This window comes from Maylandia zebra, linkage group LG13, assembly GCF_041146795.1.
Source record: "Maylandia zebra isolate NMK-2024a linkage group LG13, Mzebra_GT3a, whole genome shotgun sequence".
In the NCBI taxonomy this organism is placed as follows: Eukaryota; Metazoa; Chordata; class Actinopteri; order Cichliformes; family Cichlidae; genus Maylandia; species Maylandia zebra.
In genome coordinates this window covers 8,336,681-8,353,613 of record NC_135179.1, presented here as the reverse complement: position 1 = coordinate 8,353,613, position 16,933 = coordinate 8,336,681, and the positions used below count along the sequence as shown (strand labels likewise).

At 39.1% G+C, this 16,933-nt stretch overlaps 1 protein-coding gene across 4 annotated transcripts in view; it reads right to left on the bottom strand.

Moving 5' to 3' along the window:
* The window catches only part of ehbp1 (EH domain binding protein 1), a 163,563-nt gene extending 151,789 nt beyond the window's left edge, over positions 1 to 11,774 (bottom strand). For 3 of the 4 annotated variants that reach the window (XM_004553474.4, XM_004553475.4, XM_004553473.4), the window contains exons 1-2: positions 11,399 to 11,774; positions 10,373 to 10,852 (exon numbers count right to left, since the gene is read on the bottom strand). In XM_004553474.4, coding sequence (XP_004553531.2) covers positions 10,373 to 10,476 — 104 coding nt within the window. In that variant the 5' untranslated portion in view covers positions 10,477 to 10,852; positions 11,399 to 11,774. The remainder of the gene's footprint in view (positions 1 to 10,372; positions 10,853 to 11,398) is intronic. The other variant, XM_004553472.4, reaches the window with a different exon arrangement.
* Positions 11,775 to 16,933: the final 5,159 nt, after the last annotated feature.

The window sequence follows — 16,933 nt, the reverse complement described above, 5'->3', positions numbered from 1 at the left end:
TCTTAGGCAAGTTGTATTTTTGAGGAATAATTTTATTATTGAACAACAACCATGTTCTCAATGAACCCAAAAAACTCATTAATATCAAAGCTGAATGTTTCTGGAAGTAGTTTTTAGTTTGTTTTTAGTTTGAGCTATTTTAGGGGGATATCTGTGTGTGCAGGTGACTATTACTGTGCATAATTATTAGGCAACTTAACAAAAAACAAATATATACCCTTTTCAATTATTTATTTTTACCAGTGACACCAATATAACATCTCCACATTCACAAATATACATTTCTGACATTCAAAAACAAAACAAAAACAAATCAGCGACCAATATAGCCACCTTTCATTGCAAGGACACTCAAAAGCCTGCCATCCATGGATTCTGTCAGTGTTTTGATCTGTTCACCATCAACATTGCGTGCAGCAGCAACCACAGCCTCCCTGACACTGTTCAGAGAGGTGTACTGTTTTCCCTCCTTGTAAATCTCACATTTGATGATGGACCACAGGTTCTCAATGGGGTTCAGATCAGGTGAACAAGGTGGCCATGTCATTAGTTTTTCTTCTTTTATACCCTTTCTTGCCAGCCACGCTGTGGAGTACTTGGACGGGTGTGATGGAGCATTGTCCTGCATGAAAATCATGTTTTTCTTGAAGGATGCAGACTTCTTCCTGTACCACTGCTTGAAGAAGGTGTCTTCCAGAAACTGGCAGTAGGACTGGGAGTTGAGCTTGACTCCATCCTCAACCCGAAAAGGCCCCACAAGCTCATCTTTGATGATACCAGCCCAAACCAGTACTCCACCTCCACCTTGCTGGCGTCTGAGTCGGACTGGAGCTCTCTGCCCTTTACCAATCCAGCCACGGGCCCATCCATCTGGCCCATCAAGACTCCCTCTCATTTCATCAGTCCATAAAACCTTAGAAAAATCAGTCTTGAGATATTTCTTGGCCCAGTCTTGACGTTTCAGCTTGTGTGTCTTGTTCAGTGGTGGTCGTCTTTCAGCCTTTCTTACCTTGGCCATGTCTCTGAGTATTGCACACCTTGTGCTTTTGGGCACTCCAGTGATGTTGCAGCTCTGAAATATGGCCAAACTGGTGGCAAGTGGCATCTTGGTAGCTGCACACTTGACTTTTCTCAGTTCATGGGCAGTTATTTTGCGCCTTGGTTTTTCCACACGCTTCTTGCAACCCTGTTGACTATTTTGAATGAAACGCTTGATTGTTCGATGATCACGCTTCAGAAGCTTTGCAATTTTGAGACTGCTGCATCCCTCTGCAAGATATCTCACTATTTTTGACTTTTCTGTGCCTGTCAAGTCCTTCTTTTGACCCATTTTGCCAAAGGAAAGGAAGTTGCCTAATAATTATGCACACCTGATATAAGGTGTTGATGTCATTAGACCACACCCCTTCTCATTACAGAGATGCACATCACCTAATATGCTTAATTGGTAGTAGGCTCTGCAACAATGCTTAGGTACATGTCAAAGTAACATGCACATGGCAGGACGGCAGGGCCCGAGGTGTCCCTACAGAACATTGCCAAGAGCGTCACAATGCCTCCACCAGCATCGCGTGCCAGGTTTTCCGGAGGTAAGCGACAGACACATAAACACATAACCCTGACCATCCATGTGATGCAAAAGAAAGCATGATCCATCAGACCAAGCCAGCTTCTGCCATTGCTCCGTGGTCCAGTTCTAATGCTCACGTTGTCACTGTTGCCACTTTCAGCTTTCCAACAGCTTGTCTGTTGTATCCAACCACACAGGTCAGCCTTGGATCCCCATGTGCACCAAATGAATCTTGTGACCCAATATTGTTGAAACTGTTCAGCCGACATCGATTCACTTATGTTAACTAATTGTGGTAAAGCTAAATCATTCACCACTGCATGTCAAAATGTAAATGTAGCTTTATGCTGAAGGTGACAAACTTTCAATAGGTGTGTTTCTCTTTTACCCACAGACTATTGAGTTTGGTGTGTTTGACTGCACATTAACCTCCTCTGCTGCACCACCCTGGCTGTAATGCCACTGGTCATTGGCAACCCCACAGGGTGCTATGATTGGACAACGAAGCAAATCATCCAAAGAGACCCAGAGGGGGAAAAAAAACCCACTTTGTACTGCAAGAGAGGATCCTAAATTCCACCTATGTCAACTATATTTTCCAAAACCGCGTTTTAAAACTGTACGAACTGTACAGTTCCAGATACACACACAGTATGAATCAGCCTGCAGATGCTGCAGCAGTGCTCTGCAGGCTGATAAATGATGAGCAGTCTTCAGGGCTGTGTGTTTTTTTTCTGGCTGACAGCAGCAAAGTGAAACACACCAGCAGAGTTTATCACATTTTACACCCCATTGACTACTTCACAACCCTGCAATGTTTCATGTCTATTAGTGTGCGTAGGAGGAGTGTGTAAATGCCCCGTTTTTGTCTCATGATTGCAGCACAGAACAACAACACTTGGGTGAATTCTACTGCAAAGCAAGCCCCCCTCAAAAAGAAAAGCAACTGAGGTGCGACAGACGAAGGAAGATAAAGTAATCGGGAAAGAATGGAGAGGAAAGATAAATGGAGAGAAAAGCAGTCATTTCACTGTGAAAGCTAACCCAGAAGACATCAGTGAGCTTGGGGCAAGAAAATAGAAGAATCAGAATTAGAAAAAGAGGCGATAAACTTCAATAATAAAAAGCTCAAGCACTAAACATAAAAATTGCTTTACATTTGCTATAATTTTACATTTTACTTGTGTGTTTCTAAATAAACAAGCATGGATCGTAAAACTGAAACAAAAACAAAGGAGATGTTTGCAATTAAGTAAATTCAATCCAGGGACAGAGTTATTTTTCCCAAAACCTCAAACATAATGACAATCCAGATTTTATGGTTTCATCCAAAATTCCCGGACAAGAGAAATGACAGCTCTCTACTACAACCTGGCAATAAAAACCCTCTACTGGTGCCAAAGTTATACTCGGGAATCTGTCAAGGCCTTCAGATTTAAAGAGAATGGAGAGCCACGTCAGACAAGTTGGCAAGAAGAGGTTTCTCTGGCAGAGAAATGAGATGGACGCTCGCCATAATGCACACACGCTCAGCAGAAGACAACATGTCACAGCCTAACGCACGCTGGTCATTTCCACTGAAAAGGTTGGCCATTAGTCAACTGTCAGCCAGATGCTTCAACTGTGGAATTCATTTCTACACTTCACGCATTTCACAACACTCAAGTACATAATAACTGTGTTAAGAACACCACTTCCACTGCATTTCATGCTTACAAAGACACTTCAAATTTAAATTTCTTTTCAGTGCCCACTACCACAAACTGATTCGAACAATAAGAGCCTGATTAATGTATAATAATTATTATTATAATAAAGTATGAACCAAAGGAAAATCCTGAGCACTGGAATAACATTATTGCTTTAACCAGTTTTGTAACGTGTGATTATCCACTTATTAAAAGTGATTGAATTTTACCCTATACCAAGTTCTACCAAATACTAGCCAAGAAAAAAAATGACGTTTGTGGCTAACACACAGTCAAAGTCAGTTTGCAGATCCCTCAACAACAACAACAACAAAAAGGCTATGAAAATCTCCAAATGCTTTCTTCATCTTGTCATCCAAAGCCCTACCTGAAAAACCACCAACCTGTCAAGCTGTACCAGTTTCTACTGCCTAATTCAGTGACACCGAATTATTGAATTTGATAACTACAAAACATTTTATCACTATTCAGACATTCATGAGACACTTTATGCTGCTGCATCAAGGAAGTGAAGAAAAAGTTATAAGTAGAGCATTTTGTGCCCTAGAGGTCAAACAGCAAGCAATGGATGTTAACCAGCTATATAATGTGTCGCAATCAGCCCAATGGCTGATATAAAGTTAATAGGGAATTTATGCACACACCCATCACTTCTGCTCAAAAACTGTCAACATTAACCAGAAAAAAACCCCAAAGATTTCTGTCAAATAAAGGTATCTCATGTTCAGCAATGCCTTGACTGTCTATTCATGCTTGCATAGTCATCTCCACCAAATGCCCAATGAAAGCCAGAAAAACAAAGAATCTATAAAGTGCTTTCTATGATAAATTCTTCTGCTGCTTGGATCTGCAGCAGGACCCCTTGTCTCCCCAAAGCAGATGGGAAAATCCACTTGTCTCTGTGTTTACCTGATAAGAGTGTCTGTGTGTGTTCAAAATGTCTAAATTCCTATAAAAGTGTGGACGTATGCCTTCAGGGTATGTGTGCAGTCTTTGATTGATATGAAGCTTCTTCCTCAGAACTGAACATTCCCTGTTATGTCATGTGGGTGTGAGGGAAGAAGTGATGATTAGCCATGCTTGCATGAGCAAGACAGACCAACCATGTAATCAATAATGTCTCTGTGCTGATTGCAGTGTGCAACTCCCACGTCTTCTGTGTGGGTCTGCAAGACCTACAGTACTCATTCAGGTAATACTTTGTATATTTAGGGTCTGAAATAACACAAACTGGCTGATTAAAAGCTTAAATTTACAGCCAATATGATACCAAGTTTTCTGATAGAAAAGCTGTTAATCTCAGTGGTTTAGAAAAGCACACAGAGGGGCAAATTAATGTCACACTCAATTAATGTGAGATTAACTGTGAGAAAGTGAGAGAGACTGTACAACCTATAATATAGTATAAGGCAAATAATGATCTAACCCACCCAGGTCACATGACCTGATCAGTGAGCGTGTGAAAGTCTCCAAGCTACTCTATGTTGTCACCAGGAGATTACCAAAATTATAGATTATCAGCCGTCAGAGAAATGTCCCAAGCACATATAAGCCTCCAAAAGGCCACAAAACATCTACATTCATAAATATTCACAGACAAAAGCACACAAAAAAAACATGTTAAAAAAACATTCTCTAAAAGAATTATAAGTTACAAACTTCCTGCCACTTATTACGCATCATAATTACCTGCTTTGAATGAAAAGCAAGTGATACTAATGTAAATATTTCATGTAAAGACAGAACAGTCTTGCTGCAAGACTGAATGGTGTCTCATTTCCCTGGCAAAGAAAAACAGTGTATTCATTAAATTTTAAATGGTTCATCAGCATTGATCCTGCAGTCTGAAACGGCTGTGTGAGTGATGTTCTAACTTCCTGAGCTGCAGAAATCAATCAGATAGAGCAACAAGGGCACAGATAAAGGCTTGAAATCACTTTAAAAAAATATAACAACAGGAAAGAAAACTCCATCAATCACATTTCTGCTTACATTAGCAGCAAACTTTCCCACACAGGAAATGATCCAAAAGTGTAAAATGATTGATGTGGTTGGGTTTAACAGGTAGAACGCTTTTTCACAGGCTGTATCACCAATTCAACTGACAAAAGCGGACGACAAATTCGGGCTGTGTAATATATCGATGCTTTAGAACTTACCAACATGATTTCAGAAGACATTTAGAATTTATATCCCTTTCTCAATGTACCTAAAAAGCTCACTTTCCATATTCTCCTTCAGCAAGAAAGGAGACAACACCTGTCCAACAATCAGGAATAACTCATTGAAGGCATTTGTGAACCAAATACTAAAACTACATGTAAGAGTCGACAGTTTGCAAATCTGCAGGATTTGGGAGCCACAGTAAGAAAGAAGGTACCCTGACTCGCACAAAAAAAAAATCTGTCTTTCACAGAAAACAGATATTTCTCTTCTCTGCATTTTAACATGTTACTCTGGATGCAAACTAATATGCTAAATAACCAAAGTCAGACAATAAACTTTATAAAAATTCAAGGCAGCAATACTTGAACTCCTCCCATGTTATGAAAGGTTGAATTACTGTTTCTGTCAATGTAGTCTGGGGAAGCATTATGGCTTTACTTCCTTCCCCCATCTGATGGTGGGTAAACCAGTAAAAATAATAAAATGTTCAGTGTGCAAATAAACAGATTATATCTTTACACAGCTAAAGCTGTTTTTAAGCCGACTGTGACCTCACCTGCTGCCTTTGTAGAGGGAAAAAAAGCAGACATGTCAGCATGACTAGTTGAGTGGATGATAAAAACACGTGACAAGAGAATCAATATCCTCAGATGCCCTAAATTCTTACACAATTCTCAAAATATGAAAACATAATAATACATGAAATTAGTGAATAAGACACTAAAATTTAAGCATATGAGTTGATTTAAGTTTATACTGTTTTTCCAACCTATTTAAGAAGAATTTTACTGCAAGATCTGGGTAGCAGAGACTGAACTCCACAAACTAATCTGACCTTAAGTACATTTCAACCACATTTAAATGATATTATGACTATTAATTCTTTCAAATGGATCCTATATACACACATACAATTTTTAAATGGAACTCCATTACATTACACTTAGTTTTGACAAATTTCTGAATGCTGCCTAACTTTTAGTTTTCTTTTTCCCACCTGTTTAACTGGGGTTTTAGCACCTCAGTATCAATCAGTGTTAGGACTGGGCGATATGGCCTAAAATCCATATCACGTTATAATTTGAAGCATGTGCGGTAACGATATATATCACGATATATTCTTTTCTTCTGTATAACGTATTCTACACACTATAAGGCACACTTAAAATCCTTTAATTTTCTCAAAGAAAACAAAGAGAGAATTCAGCATTAATGAATCAATGGTACGGAAGTGGAGGAAGTGCAGTTTTTGGCTTTCCCCATATTCCAAAAGTGCTTTGTCTCTTTGCTATTACTGTCGCCCGGCATAATTTGCAGATGATATTGTTTGCAGCCGCTGCAATGCTTTCGACCAAATCAGTGTGAATAAAAACAGCAACAAAAATGGTAGCTGAATAGGCAGACCCCACCCTCATCAACTTTTGATGCAAACCTAGTCATTTTGTTCTACAAGCAGGCCTGAAATATGACAGAAACCGCACAGTTCAGAAAAGACAGTCAAAGGTTACACCTAAGCTTTCAAGGGCAACTAATAAATTATTCACGGGGACCATCCCTATATCACACACATTCTTCCTATTTGCTTTTTGGTTCATATCACTGGTATTTACTGATATTTTAATAAACAAAAAATGTGGTTTATGCCTGAGGAAATTAAACTCCACTCAAAGAGAAACAGAAATTTAAAAATAAATAAATCAGACAATAGAAGTACACTCATTTACATAAAAACTTGGCACAATGAAAAATGTGTACAAACTTTCAGTTAAAACATGTATTCTTTATAAAATTTGAAGATTATTCAAGCTCAACCAAAGATCATGTGACAAGAAGCAGCAAGCAGCCTGAGGCAAAGGAGTTCGACATGAAGGAAAACACGTCCTTGAAGTGACTATTTGAAGTCCAGTTATCAAGATTGTAGAGATTACTCTACTAAGCCTTTGAATATTTGAAATGCTTTTATATTTCACACTAAGCACAAATCACCCACACGTGTACATACAGGCACATGCAGGAGTACTGACACAAAGTAAGCATTCAGCCTTTTTCTTCCTGTTATTGATTACGAAAATTAAAAAGAACTATGGGCTTTTTTTTTGGTTCAGTTGGTTTTTGGCTTTGTTTTTTTTTTTAAGACGTTATGAACCATTTGAGCTCTGGGGGCTGCTTCTAATATGATTGAAACACCCCACTACAGCCCTGAAGTGACTGCTCACCTGATACATTTAAAAGAGTTTTTCTGGCCACAAGAATGACTGATACACTAATTTGACAAAAACTGGTGCATCTGACACACAATAATGTTTCATATGCCTATATACAAATACAAGAAAGAAACTGGTTGAAAACTGTTTAAGCAGTTTGGTTACAGATTGTGTCTACAATTGTGACTGCTGTAACACAGGAATTTGGGTTCAACTTATCTTCACAGCTTTGAGCAAAATGCAAAAGCACTTGATCTCTAAGGATCAATAAATCACTGCAGTGCTGATTACCTATAGATAAGAATTGTATTATATAACAACAAATGGCTCTGTATACACATTTCTGGCATATCATAAGATGAAAGCACCTCTCAAGACTGCAAAACAAAGTGTACTACTGACACTGAGCTGAGCCCACCCACCCTTTGCTCTGGGAAGAGAGGTACATTTTTGTCATTCCTTTCTCCAACACGTTAACATCTGTCCCAGGTCGAAGCTCTGTGGGGCTGTGTTAGTCACGCCTACGGCACGCTACTTGAGAATCTGTGTCTGCAGGCTACATCTTTACCTTACAAGCCCAAGCTTTTCCCTCGTTACAGGGCACACAGCTGCAGGCATAACTGTAGCACGTATCTACCTATCTCTCCACTTCATCTCCACATCTAAAAGCACAGCTCGTCCGCCTCTTTCATAGATTCAAATATTTCTGGCATACAACCACAAGATGAGCCACTAAACTAAAACTAAACAATATTAACCGATTAAAAACACTGCATGTATGTTACTATTGCAGAGTATGTAAGTGTGCAGATCATTTTTGTCATATTTCTAACAGCGTTCACATCTGACTAAAAGAAGCAGGGATGAGATTCGTGTCACTTAAGGGTATGGATGTCTTAGTATGGTTTTAAAGCCAGGAGGGCAAGGACCTGCCTGCAAAACAGTCTAATTATTAATTCAATAACCAGCATTCTTGCTGTGGTGATGCCAGTATGATTACACACAAGTGAAAATGTTTTTTTGTTTATAGATATGTACAAGTCCTATAAGCCAAGACTTGTGAAAGACATGCCTCAAAAGGCACCCTTTAAAACCTGACACACAACAGAAAGTATTACTTCTGATTAAATTATTCTTCTCATGTAATGACTGATCTATTAAGAACATTGATGGTACATAGAACGAGATGTCTATTACCTTTACATGTAAATTTATAAATTTACACTACCAATTAATATCATTTTAAATCTTTACTGTTCAAACATTATTTTCACTCCTGTGCAGTAAAGCTGGCAACTTCACAAAAGGAAAAGCAGTGCATTTAATTTTAAGAAACTCTGTAATTAATGACTTCTCGTTGGCATCTGTTAATGGCAAAAGCACCTCATCATCCTAAAAAGCAAAAAAGGCACAAAGGGCTGAAACTCAAATGGTGTAGATCACAGCTTGGCATTTAAAACAGCGGTCCCCAACCCCCGGTCCTCGGACCCGTTCAGGTCCGTGAGTCGTTTGGTACCGGGCCGCGAGAGTTGAGGCTCAGGTGTGAAAAGTATGGTTTTCAGGGTTTTTAATCGGTTTTCAGCATTATTTTGTTATCGTTTTGATTGTTAACTCTGTTTTCCTGGGTCTTTTCATGTGTGTTATGAATAAATCTTATTTTTTTCGGTACGGGTACTAGTTTTATTTTGTTGTATTTATCCGCGATCCATTAAAGGCCGGTCCGTGAATATATTGTCAGGCATAAACCGGTCCGTGGTGCAAAAAAGGTTGGGGACCGCTGATTTAAAACACCTAATACTGGAGTCCAGACTAAATCTCAACTTATCCTGTTTCTCTCTCAAATGGGAGTAAACACTTGATTTCTGCTACTTTTTAAACCTTTATCAGAGTACGATGATCTGCTACTTAATAACACCTCTGACAAGCAGCTACATGTTTTATCAATCGCTGTGGAAATCATGTACATCACTGTTCTCTGTATGTCTGCAGACTTTCCTAGCTATTTGCTTGGTTTTCTACTTGGGCTGGTTCCCTCTCATCTCTGTACATACATGTGTAAAAACCATAATCAAGAGTTTAAGTCACTTTTAAACTGTCACTTTTAAAGGCTGCAGTCTCCTGTTGATCAATGTGACTTCATGTAAACTTAATCTGACACACAACCTTTTTTAAAAAAGGTTGTGTGTCTGGAGTTCATCAACTTACACTGTTCTTGAGTTGTATTTATGTGACTGTTTACATTAACCATTAGATTTTTCCTGTGAATGAGACTTAACTGGTTATATTAATAATTTGTATATATGGTGAGTTTGGAGGTCAAGCTGAGATTCCCAAAAGCATCCCTAGAGCTGCTAGTGGTTTGCTCAAGAATATCAACAGAGGAGTGAGCGGAGGAAGAGAAGGGGAGTGAAGCCAGCACATCTGGTTGAAGTGAAATCTCTCTACTGCACCAAATCCACATCGATACACAAGAAAAAAAGAAACATTTTAAAAGCCAGCCGGGCTCCTCCCTGCATACAGACATGCCTGTACACCAAGGAGACTGTGAGTGTATGTGTGTGTGAATTATGGCCACCAGGAACAAGCTCGACATTCCAAAACACACACACACACACACACACACAGAGAGAGAGAGCGAGAGAGAGAGCGAGAGAGAGAGAGCGAGAGAGAGAGAGAGTTTTCACTAGGCTTCAATGACAGCAATGTGGTCGCTAAAAACTCACCATTTCTTAGTACATTCCACCATTAGTTCCTGATAGGAAGCCACGAACTGGAATTTAGACGCATGCTTCCCCACACGTTGCAGTCTCTTCCACACCGAGGCCATGTTTCTTTGGGACGCGGGGTAGTTTCTGCGTGCCTATCCCGTCCTGGACTTCCTTCTTTGGGCTTCCCTTCGCACGACTTCACGCTTGTGTTTATCTGAGCATATCCAACCCGCATAGACACATAGTTAATGTTTTACCGGAAGCACTTTAAAAATAATAACAAGAACGACACTAAAAAGAAGAAGAAGATGATAAGGACCGTCTTTAAAAACTGGCGGATAAATCCAAACGTAAGGAGGTGAAATCTCTGCAGCAGGAGACTAGGCTTGATTTGTAGAAACGCATGATGCTAAGGAGAAAAGCACTCCACAATTTCGAAAGGCGTGATGAGTAATCCACTGGGTATAAATATCATTTTTCCATCTGCTGACCTTCCTGCAAAAGAAAGGAGGGGAAAAGACACAGTCGGTAGAGAAACACAGAAAAGCCCGGAGTATCTTTGACTATGTCACAAACCCACTAAACGTTATAGAGATGCAATTTACGTAAAGCAGCTGCTCCGTTATCACTGGCTTAAGCTCTGCAGATGTTACAACAAGACAGTTTATCTGCAGAGCACTTTGTTCATGTATAAGAATGCAGCAGCACTTAATGCTGCCAACACGGCGTGTCGGGGGGGGGGGGCTATTTGCTAGCATGTTTGATAATAAAATTTGAATTTCTGCAATGAAATAATGAAAGAGAAGCACTGACATCACACTAAAACAAGCTCTTTCAACCACACAGTTAACAAAAGCTGCAACAACATGCACCACCTGAAAATGAGACCCCACTAAAACACGTTTTAAACACGGACAAATTAGTGGAATTCCTCGGGAATCCAGGGAGTAGTCTGCGCCGCTGTCCGCCGCTAACCGGGGTGATTCAGCTTCCAGGCTAACGACTTTACATGTGAAACTCCTGAGGCTGTGTGACACTCACCTTACTGCAGCACCCAGCACATAATGTGTTATCAGCAGAGATGGCGAACTGTCTTAAAAAGAGAACCAAGAAAACAGACGAGTGAGAGTAGCCTGCTTGCTGGCTAATTGCCGCTTTCTCTATGCTGCAGCAACACCAGTCATACAGCTAGCTAGCCCTGCTAGTGACCACGGCTAGTCACCACAACACGGCACGAGCGGAAACCGTAGCCTGGCACTCTGCTCCTCAGGTAAGCGCAACCCCCGGAACTCAAAAACCGGCGTTTATTCACGGCTGTCCCGCAGCTAAACTGAAGCAAAGTGAACCGATCCCTGGCAGCAGGGATCCTCTTAGTTAAGTAGTCCGATAGTTACTGATACTTTGACTGATCTGTTTATCTGAAAAGTGCATAAAGTTAGGCGAGGTCCTAAAAGATTTCCGTTAGAGGAAGCTGCATTTTCAGGATAATTGAAAGGACAAGGATACTCTTCAATGAGTCTATTAATCAATCATTATTACAAGCCAAGGAGACTAAATTATAATAGGAATAAATAAACATAGTATTATTATTATTATTATTATATAAAAAGTTCACTTGGCTGTAAGTCTTTTTTAGTGCAAAAGCTGATCTGATCCCCCACCTCCCCCACAAGTATCCCTTACAATATGAGCATTTAAAAAGATTAAAACTAATAGTGCGTAAAATTCAAACTAAACATTTTGATTGATTTTAGACATGTAAAAGAAAAAGAAAACACAAATAAGTAACAAAAGAGCATTGTAAACAGATAAACAAGAAAAGGGATACTGAACTGCCATCAACAACATTATGACCGGTCAGTTTACATACTGGAAAAGGAGTAGGACGAAGAGTAAATTTATGTAATCCTGCCTCTAAACTGTATGGACTGAAAATAAATTGAAATTCAAAACAAATAAGTTTAAAAGATAAGAAAATTACAGACAAATAAAATCAAAACAAGACAAAAAATATAGAATAAGGGTTAAAAAATACAGTTATACCGACAATATTTCTTCAGTAATATTTTAATGATATCATTATAAGCTATTCCTCAAACTTGCTTATCAAGTTTTTGCGCAAGGTGTGTTTTATTTTGAAGGTTGATGCCCCTACATCCTGTCTTGGTTCAGGCTGACTTCACTGATCCTCTCCTCTCCATCATTTGCTCTGCCGCTTGGATGACTGAAGGCTGGAGAAACGCCTCCAGACATCAGCCATTGGTGGCATTTTTGTGCCTTTTTACTCATTCATGAGGCATTTCTAGGTTGTTGTTGTTGCTGTTGTTATCGCCCCTGTTAAATCCTACATCCATCAAACACATCCCTTAATCCTTCATAGGATGGGTTTGCTGCTGCTGTCCCCAGACCTCCTCAAGTCACCATCAAGCATCTGGGAAGTCAAATATCTGCAGTTTGCAAAACGATGTGGCATTTAAATGCAGTATACAGTAACACATTCCTCCTTTTTAGTGGGTTTCAGCTATACACATAAAAATAGCTTTTTGCAAAATGGGGAAACAAGTATTTTGTCCCTGTATGTAATAAGTAACATTAAAAACATGTAAGATAAGATAAGATAAGATAAGATAACCTTTATTAGTCCCACACTTGGGAAATTTGTTTTGTCACAGCAGGAAGTGGACAGTGCAAAAGTTATGAGGCAAAAATTAGAATACAATAAGAATAAATACAGTACACAACTGTACAGAATAGAATAAAATAAAATACTATATATAGTAGAATAAAATAAAATAAATATACAATAAGATAAAAATAGAATACAAATACAAATACTATATACAACTGAGTAAAAATACAACGATGACAGAAAGGATTATTGCACTTAGTATTATTGCATATGTATGGATGTGTGTGCTTGATCAGTTAAAGTCTTTATTATGGAGTAGTCTACATATATGCATCTTTTGTCTGTATGTATTTTGGGGGGGCCTGTTCTCATTATGCAAAGTCATATATTTTACTGGATCATGATAATTAACATGATAATGTTGCAACAGGTTAGTATCTTATATGCTGCTGGGATTATTCTAGATTAGATTATTTCTAATCTGAAATATCCTGAACAAAAACTGGGAGCTGGTTCCACAGGACAGGAGCCTGATGCTCTGCCTCCCATCTACTTTTCCAAACTCTAGCAACCACAAAAAAGCCTACAGTCTGAGAGCAAAGTGCTCTATTGGAATATTATAGTACAATGAATTCTTTAAGTTATGTTATGATGTAGGACTTTTATTCAATGGGGGAGACAATATTAGTTGATAAATTACAGTTTTTGTATCTACAATATACAAGAAAACAGCAGAAACAGAAATCAGCTTAAAAAAGACATAAATAGGGTGCAGCTACATTAAAACCACACTGCTTTGTACTACATTGTACAAAAAAGATCCCATTAATGTTTTCATCCAACATCAGTGGTGGTGGGTAGCACCAGAGGGAGCAGTCGTATTTCCCCTCCCCTTGTGGACACATCCCTGCTTGAAAGCCTGGATCTACAGCAGAGCTTCACCCTCAGGTTTGTACTAATGAAGATGAGACCTCCATCTTCTGGAGGAGGAGTTGTCTTTCACATGTTAAGAGGAAATAAAACACCCACTGCCCATCAGAAATCAGTAAACCCTCATCTACACACACACACACACACACACACACACACACACACACACACACACACACACACGCACACCATTGCAAATGCTTCACACACCCCTGTTAACCACAGGCCTGTAAATGCAGAAAGAAGGAGGCCAGCACTGCTGATGGAAATCCAATATGAGGTAGATTAAATAAATCTCAGAAAAGATATGGGTATAATAACAGGAAATTGATATCTTATCCTTTTAGATGTTGCTCCGGGTTATGAGACACATGTAGGATGGTGGTGCTCTTTATTTTTCTATTTTTCTCTCTGGAGCTGGTTGAATAGTAAAAGTTTGACTCCATACGTAATAGATAAAAAGCTAGTGTAACTGTATTTGTGTTAAACGGTTTATTGATAAATATGCATCAAAGAGACAGTTGATTTTCTTACACTTAACCAACGAACCTAACTGCATGCCTGTGTTCAGTTTGTAGAAGGAAGCCAGATTACTCAGAGAGAACCCACGCTTACACAGGAAAACATGCAAACTCCACACAGAAAGGCACCAACAAGCTGGTCGCGTTGAAACCAACAACTTCTTGCCGAGTGCTGATGATGCTGCAGTTTTTAGTGGACCTTCATTTTTCAGCTCGTAAAACCTGAAAAATAATTTTTCCTGTGACAACACGTTACTCAACCTCTAAATACCTGTTTATGATAATATGCAGGATTGTTTAAAACTCTGAGCACAACAACTGTTTTCTAATTTTGGAAATATAAGCCTCTCTGGATTAGGCTATGATGCAGTATGTTATAAAGTATCACAGTCCCAATGGTTTTCTTTAGTTTCCTGTTAATCCTATAGTTATTTTCTCTGTGTGCCTATCATGTTCTTTAGTGATATTCTGTGTATTTTCCTACTCACTTTACCTGAATTTGATGGAAAATGTCTTGCGGTCGAGGCAGAATGATGTGCAGAAAATCCGATTCTGTTTACTCTAGCCTCTTTAATAACATGACAGTGGATTAAGCCTGCTGTGCTGAAACGACAACATCCTTCTTAAATCTTAAGCGTCCAGTTTAAAACGTTTATCTATTAGCAACTGGGGAATTCAGGGTCTTAGCACAGGAGACAACTTGTGTCAGAAATAGAAGGAGGTTGATCCATGTTGCTGGTAAGTTCTGAAGCGTCTAATGTTTGAACTGAATTAGTCTAAAATGGGAGTGACTGGCCAGATTTTTCCAGGAGGCAAAAGACGATGGAGGGCAGACATGCAGCTGAATGATTTGGTGGGGACAGACCATCTCAGAATGAGCCTACAAGAATAAGAGCAAACAAATCAAACAGAGTGACATTAGCAGAGGCACAGTGATCATCAGAAAGCCCGCTTAGGACAACTAAAAGAGAACAAGTTTGAAGGAAGCTTAAGTTGGCCCTTAAGTACTAGCTATATAACTACAATTTTTTACAGTTAAAAAAAAAGTAAAACATTTTTTTTCCACGTAGACATTTTATCTATTGTAAAGGTGGTTTCTTAAAAAAATGTTTTTGTAATACAATCATAGTTCACAGTTCACCCGTGCGTTTAAAAATATCTGCAGGTTATGGCAGGAAATAGAAAACGCAACATTAACTGCTTTTTTTTTTTTTTTGTAAGACAGTGCGTCACTTTGAACTGTGGAATGATTTGATCTCTTTTCCTTTCATAAAGGATGGTTCAGTGGAGCCTCTGGTAAAGTAGGTCATAAAAGATGTGCTGCACCTTTCCTTAGTGTTTGGAGGATTCAGCTACAGACCAGCAGATACCTCCAGGTCACTTCTCTCAGTAGAAAACAGATCCCTCATGTGTTTTGTTCTGTTTTTATGTCCTGCTTTACTTTACTTTTGCCTTTTCAGCTGTGGTTGATGTTTCTTGTCTTCTGTCTTCCTTCTTGTCGTTAGATAGTATATTATTAGTTTGTTTTCCTATTTTTGTTGTTCGTTTGGTGATCTTAAATTGAGCTTACCTTTTGCTTTTGCTGTAATCTTGACATAAAAGCCTTCGCGTCTTTTCCCATCATGATGCAAAACAGTATTTTGGCTCAGCTTTCATTCAGACAAGAATTTGCTAACTGAGAACAATGTGGGGTTTAGGGTCACAGTCGATTTGACAGCAGGGCGTCTGCTGATCCTGCTGCTCTGTGTCGCCTCTTTACATTTGACTCTGACAGATTACAGGGAGCCTCCCTGCATGTGCCAAGGAATGCTCTGATGTGACAAATGACCCGGTGCTAAACGACGCTTTGTGTGTCTGCCCACATGTCAGCAAAGGCCTCATTTCATAAATAACACAGGGGACGGCAGGCCTGCTGAAAGAAAGGGACAGCAGTGAGAGACAGAGGCAAACATCCTTCTCCTAACTTCTTCCTGAAAGCAAAGAAATGCTAATTTGCTTCCCCTGTTGCCAAGTAAAAATTTTCATTCTGGATTTTATGCCATTTTAATCGCTTAATTGTTTTTGAAAAAATACTCAAAATTACACAGTGAACACTATTTCATTTTTTTAAATGACTATAGCATCTCTAATGCTGCACCACGGGATCGTTTTATGTGCAAATATATTTTTCTCAGCCCAAAAAACACAAAGGGAAGGAGCGAGAGAGCAAAGTGGCATACCCCCAACTGAGATTTGCCCCATTTGGCCATAAATATAATCTGTTTATAGATTATAGCCAGAGGAAATTATGAAACCAAACTAAAGTGAGATATCAGCAGGAAGTCTGATCACTAAGTAATTAATTATAACCAGATTTATTGAAATTGAAAACTGTTGCTTGTGCGGTTATACGACCCTTGATTTGTATGTTTGTTTTGCTCCTCATGCTTTGCCTCTCACCACAGCCTGTATCTCTGCAGCTCTGTCTTTGTAAGCCTTTTTTCCCACACATGGAGT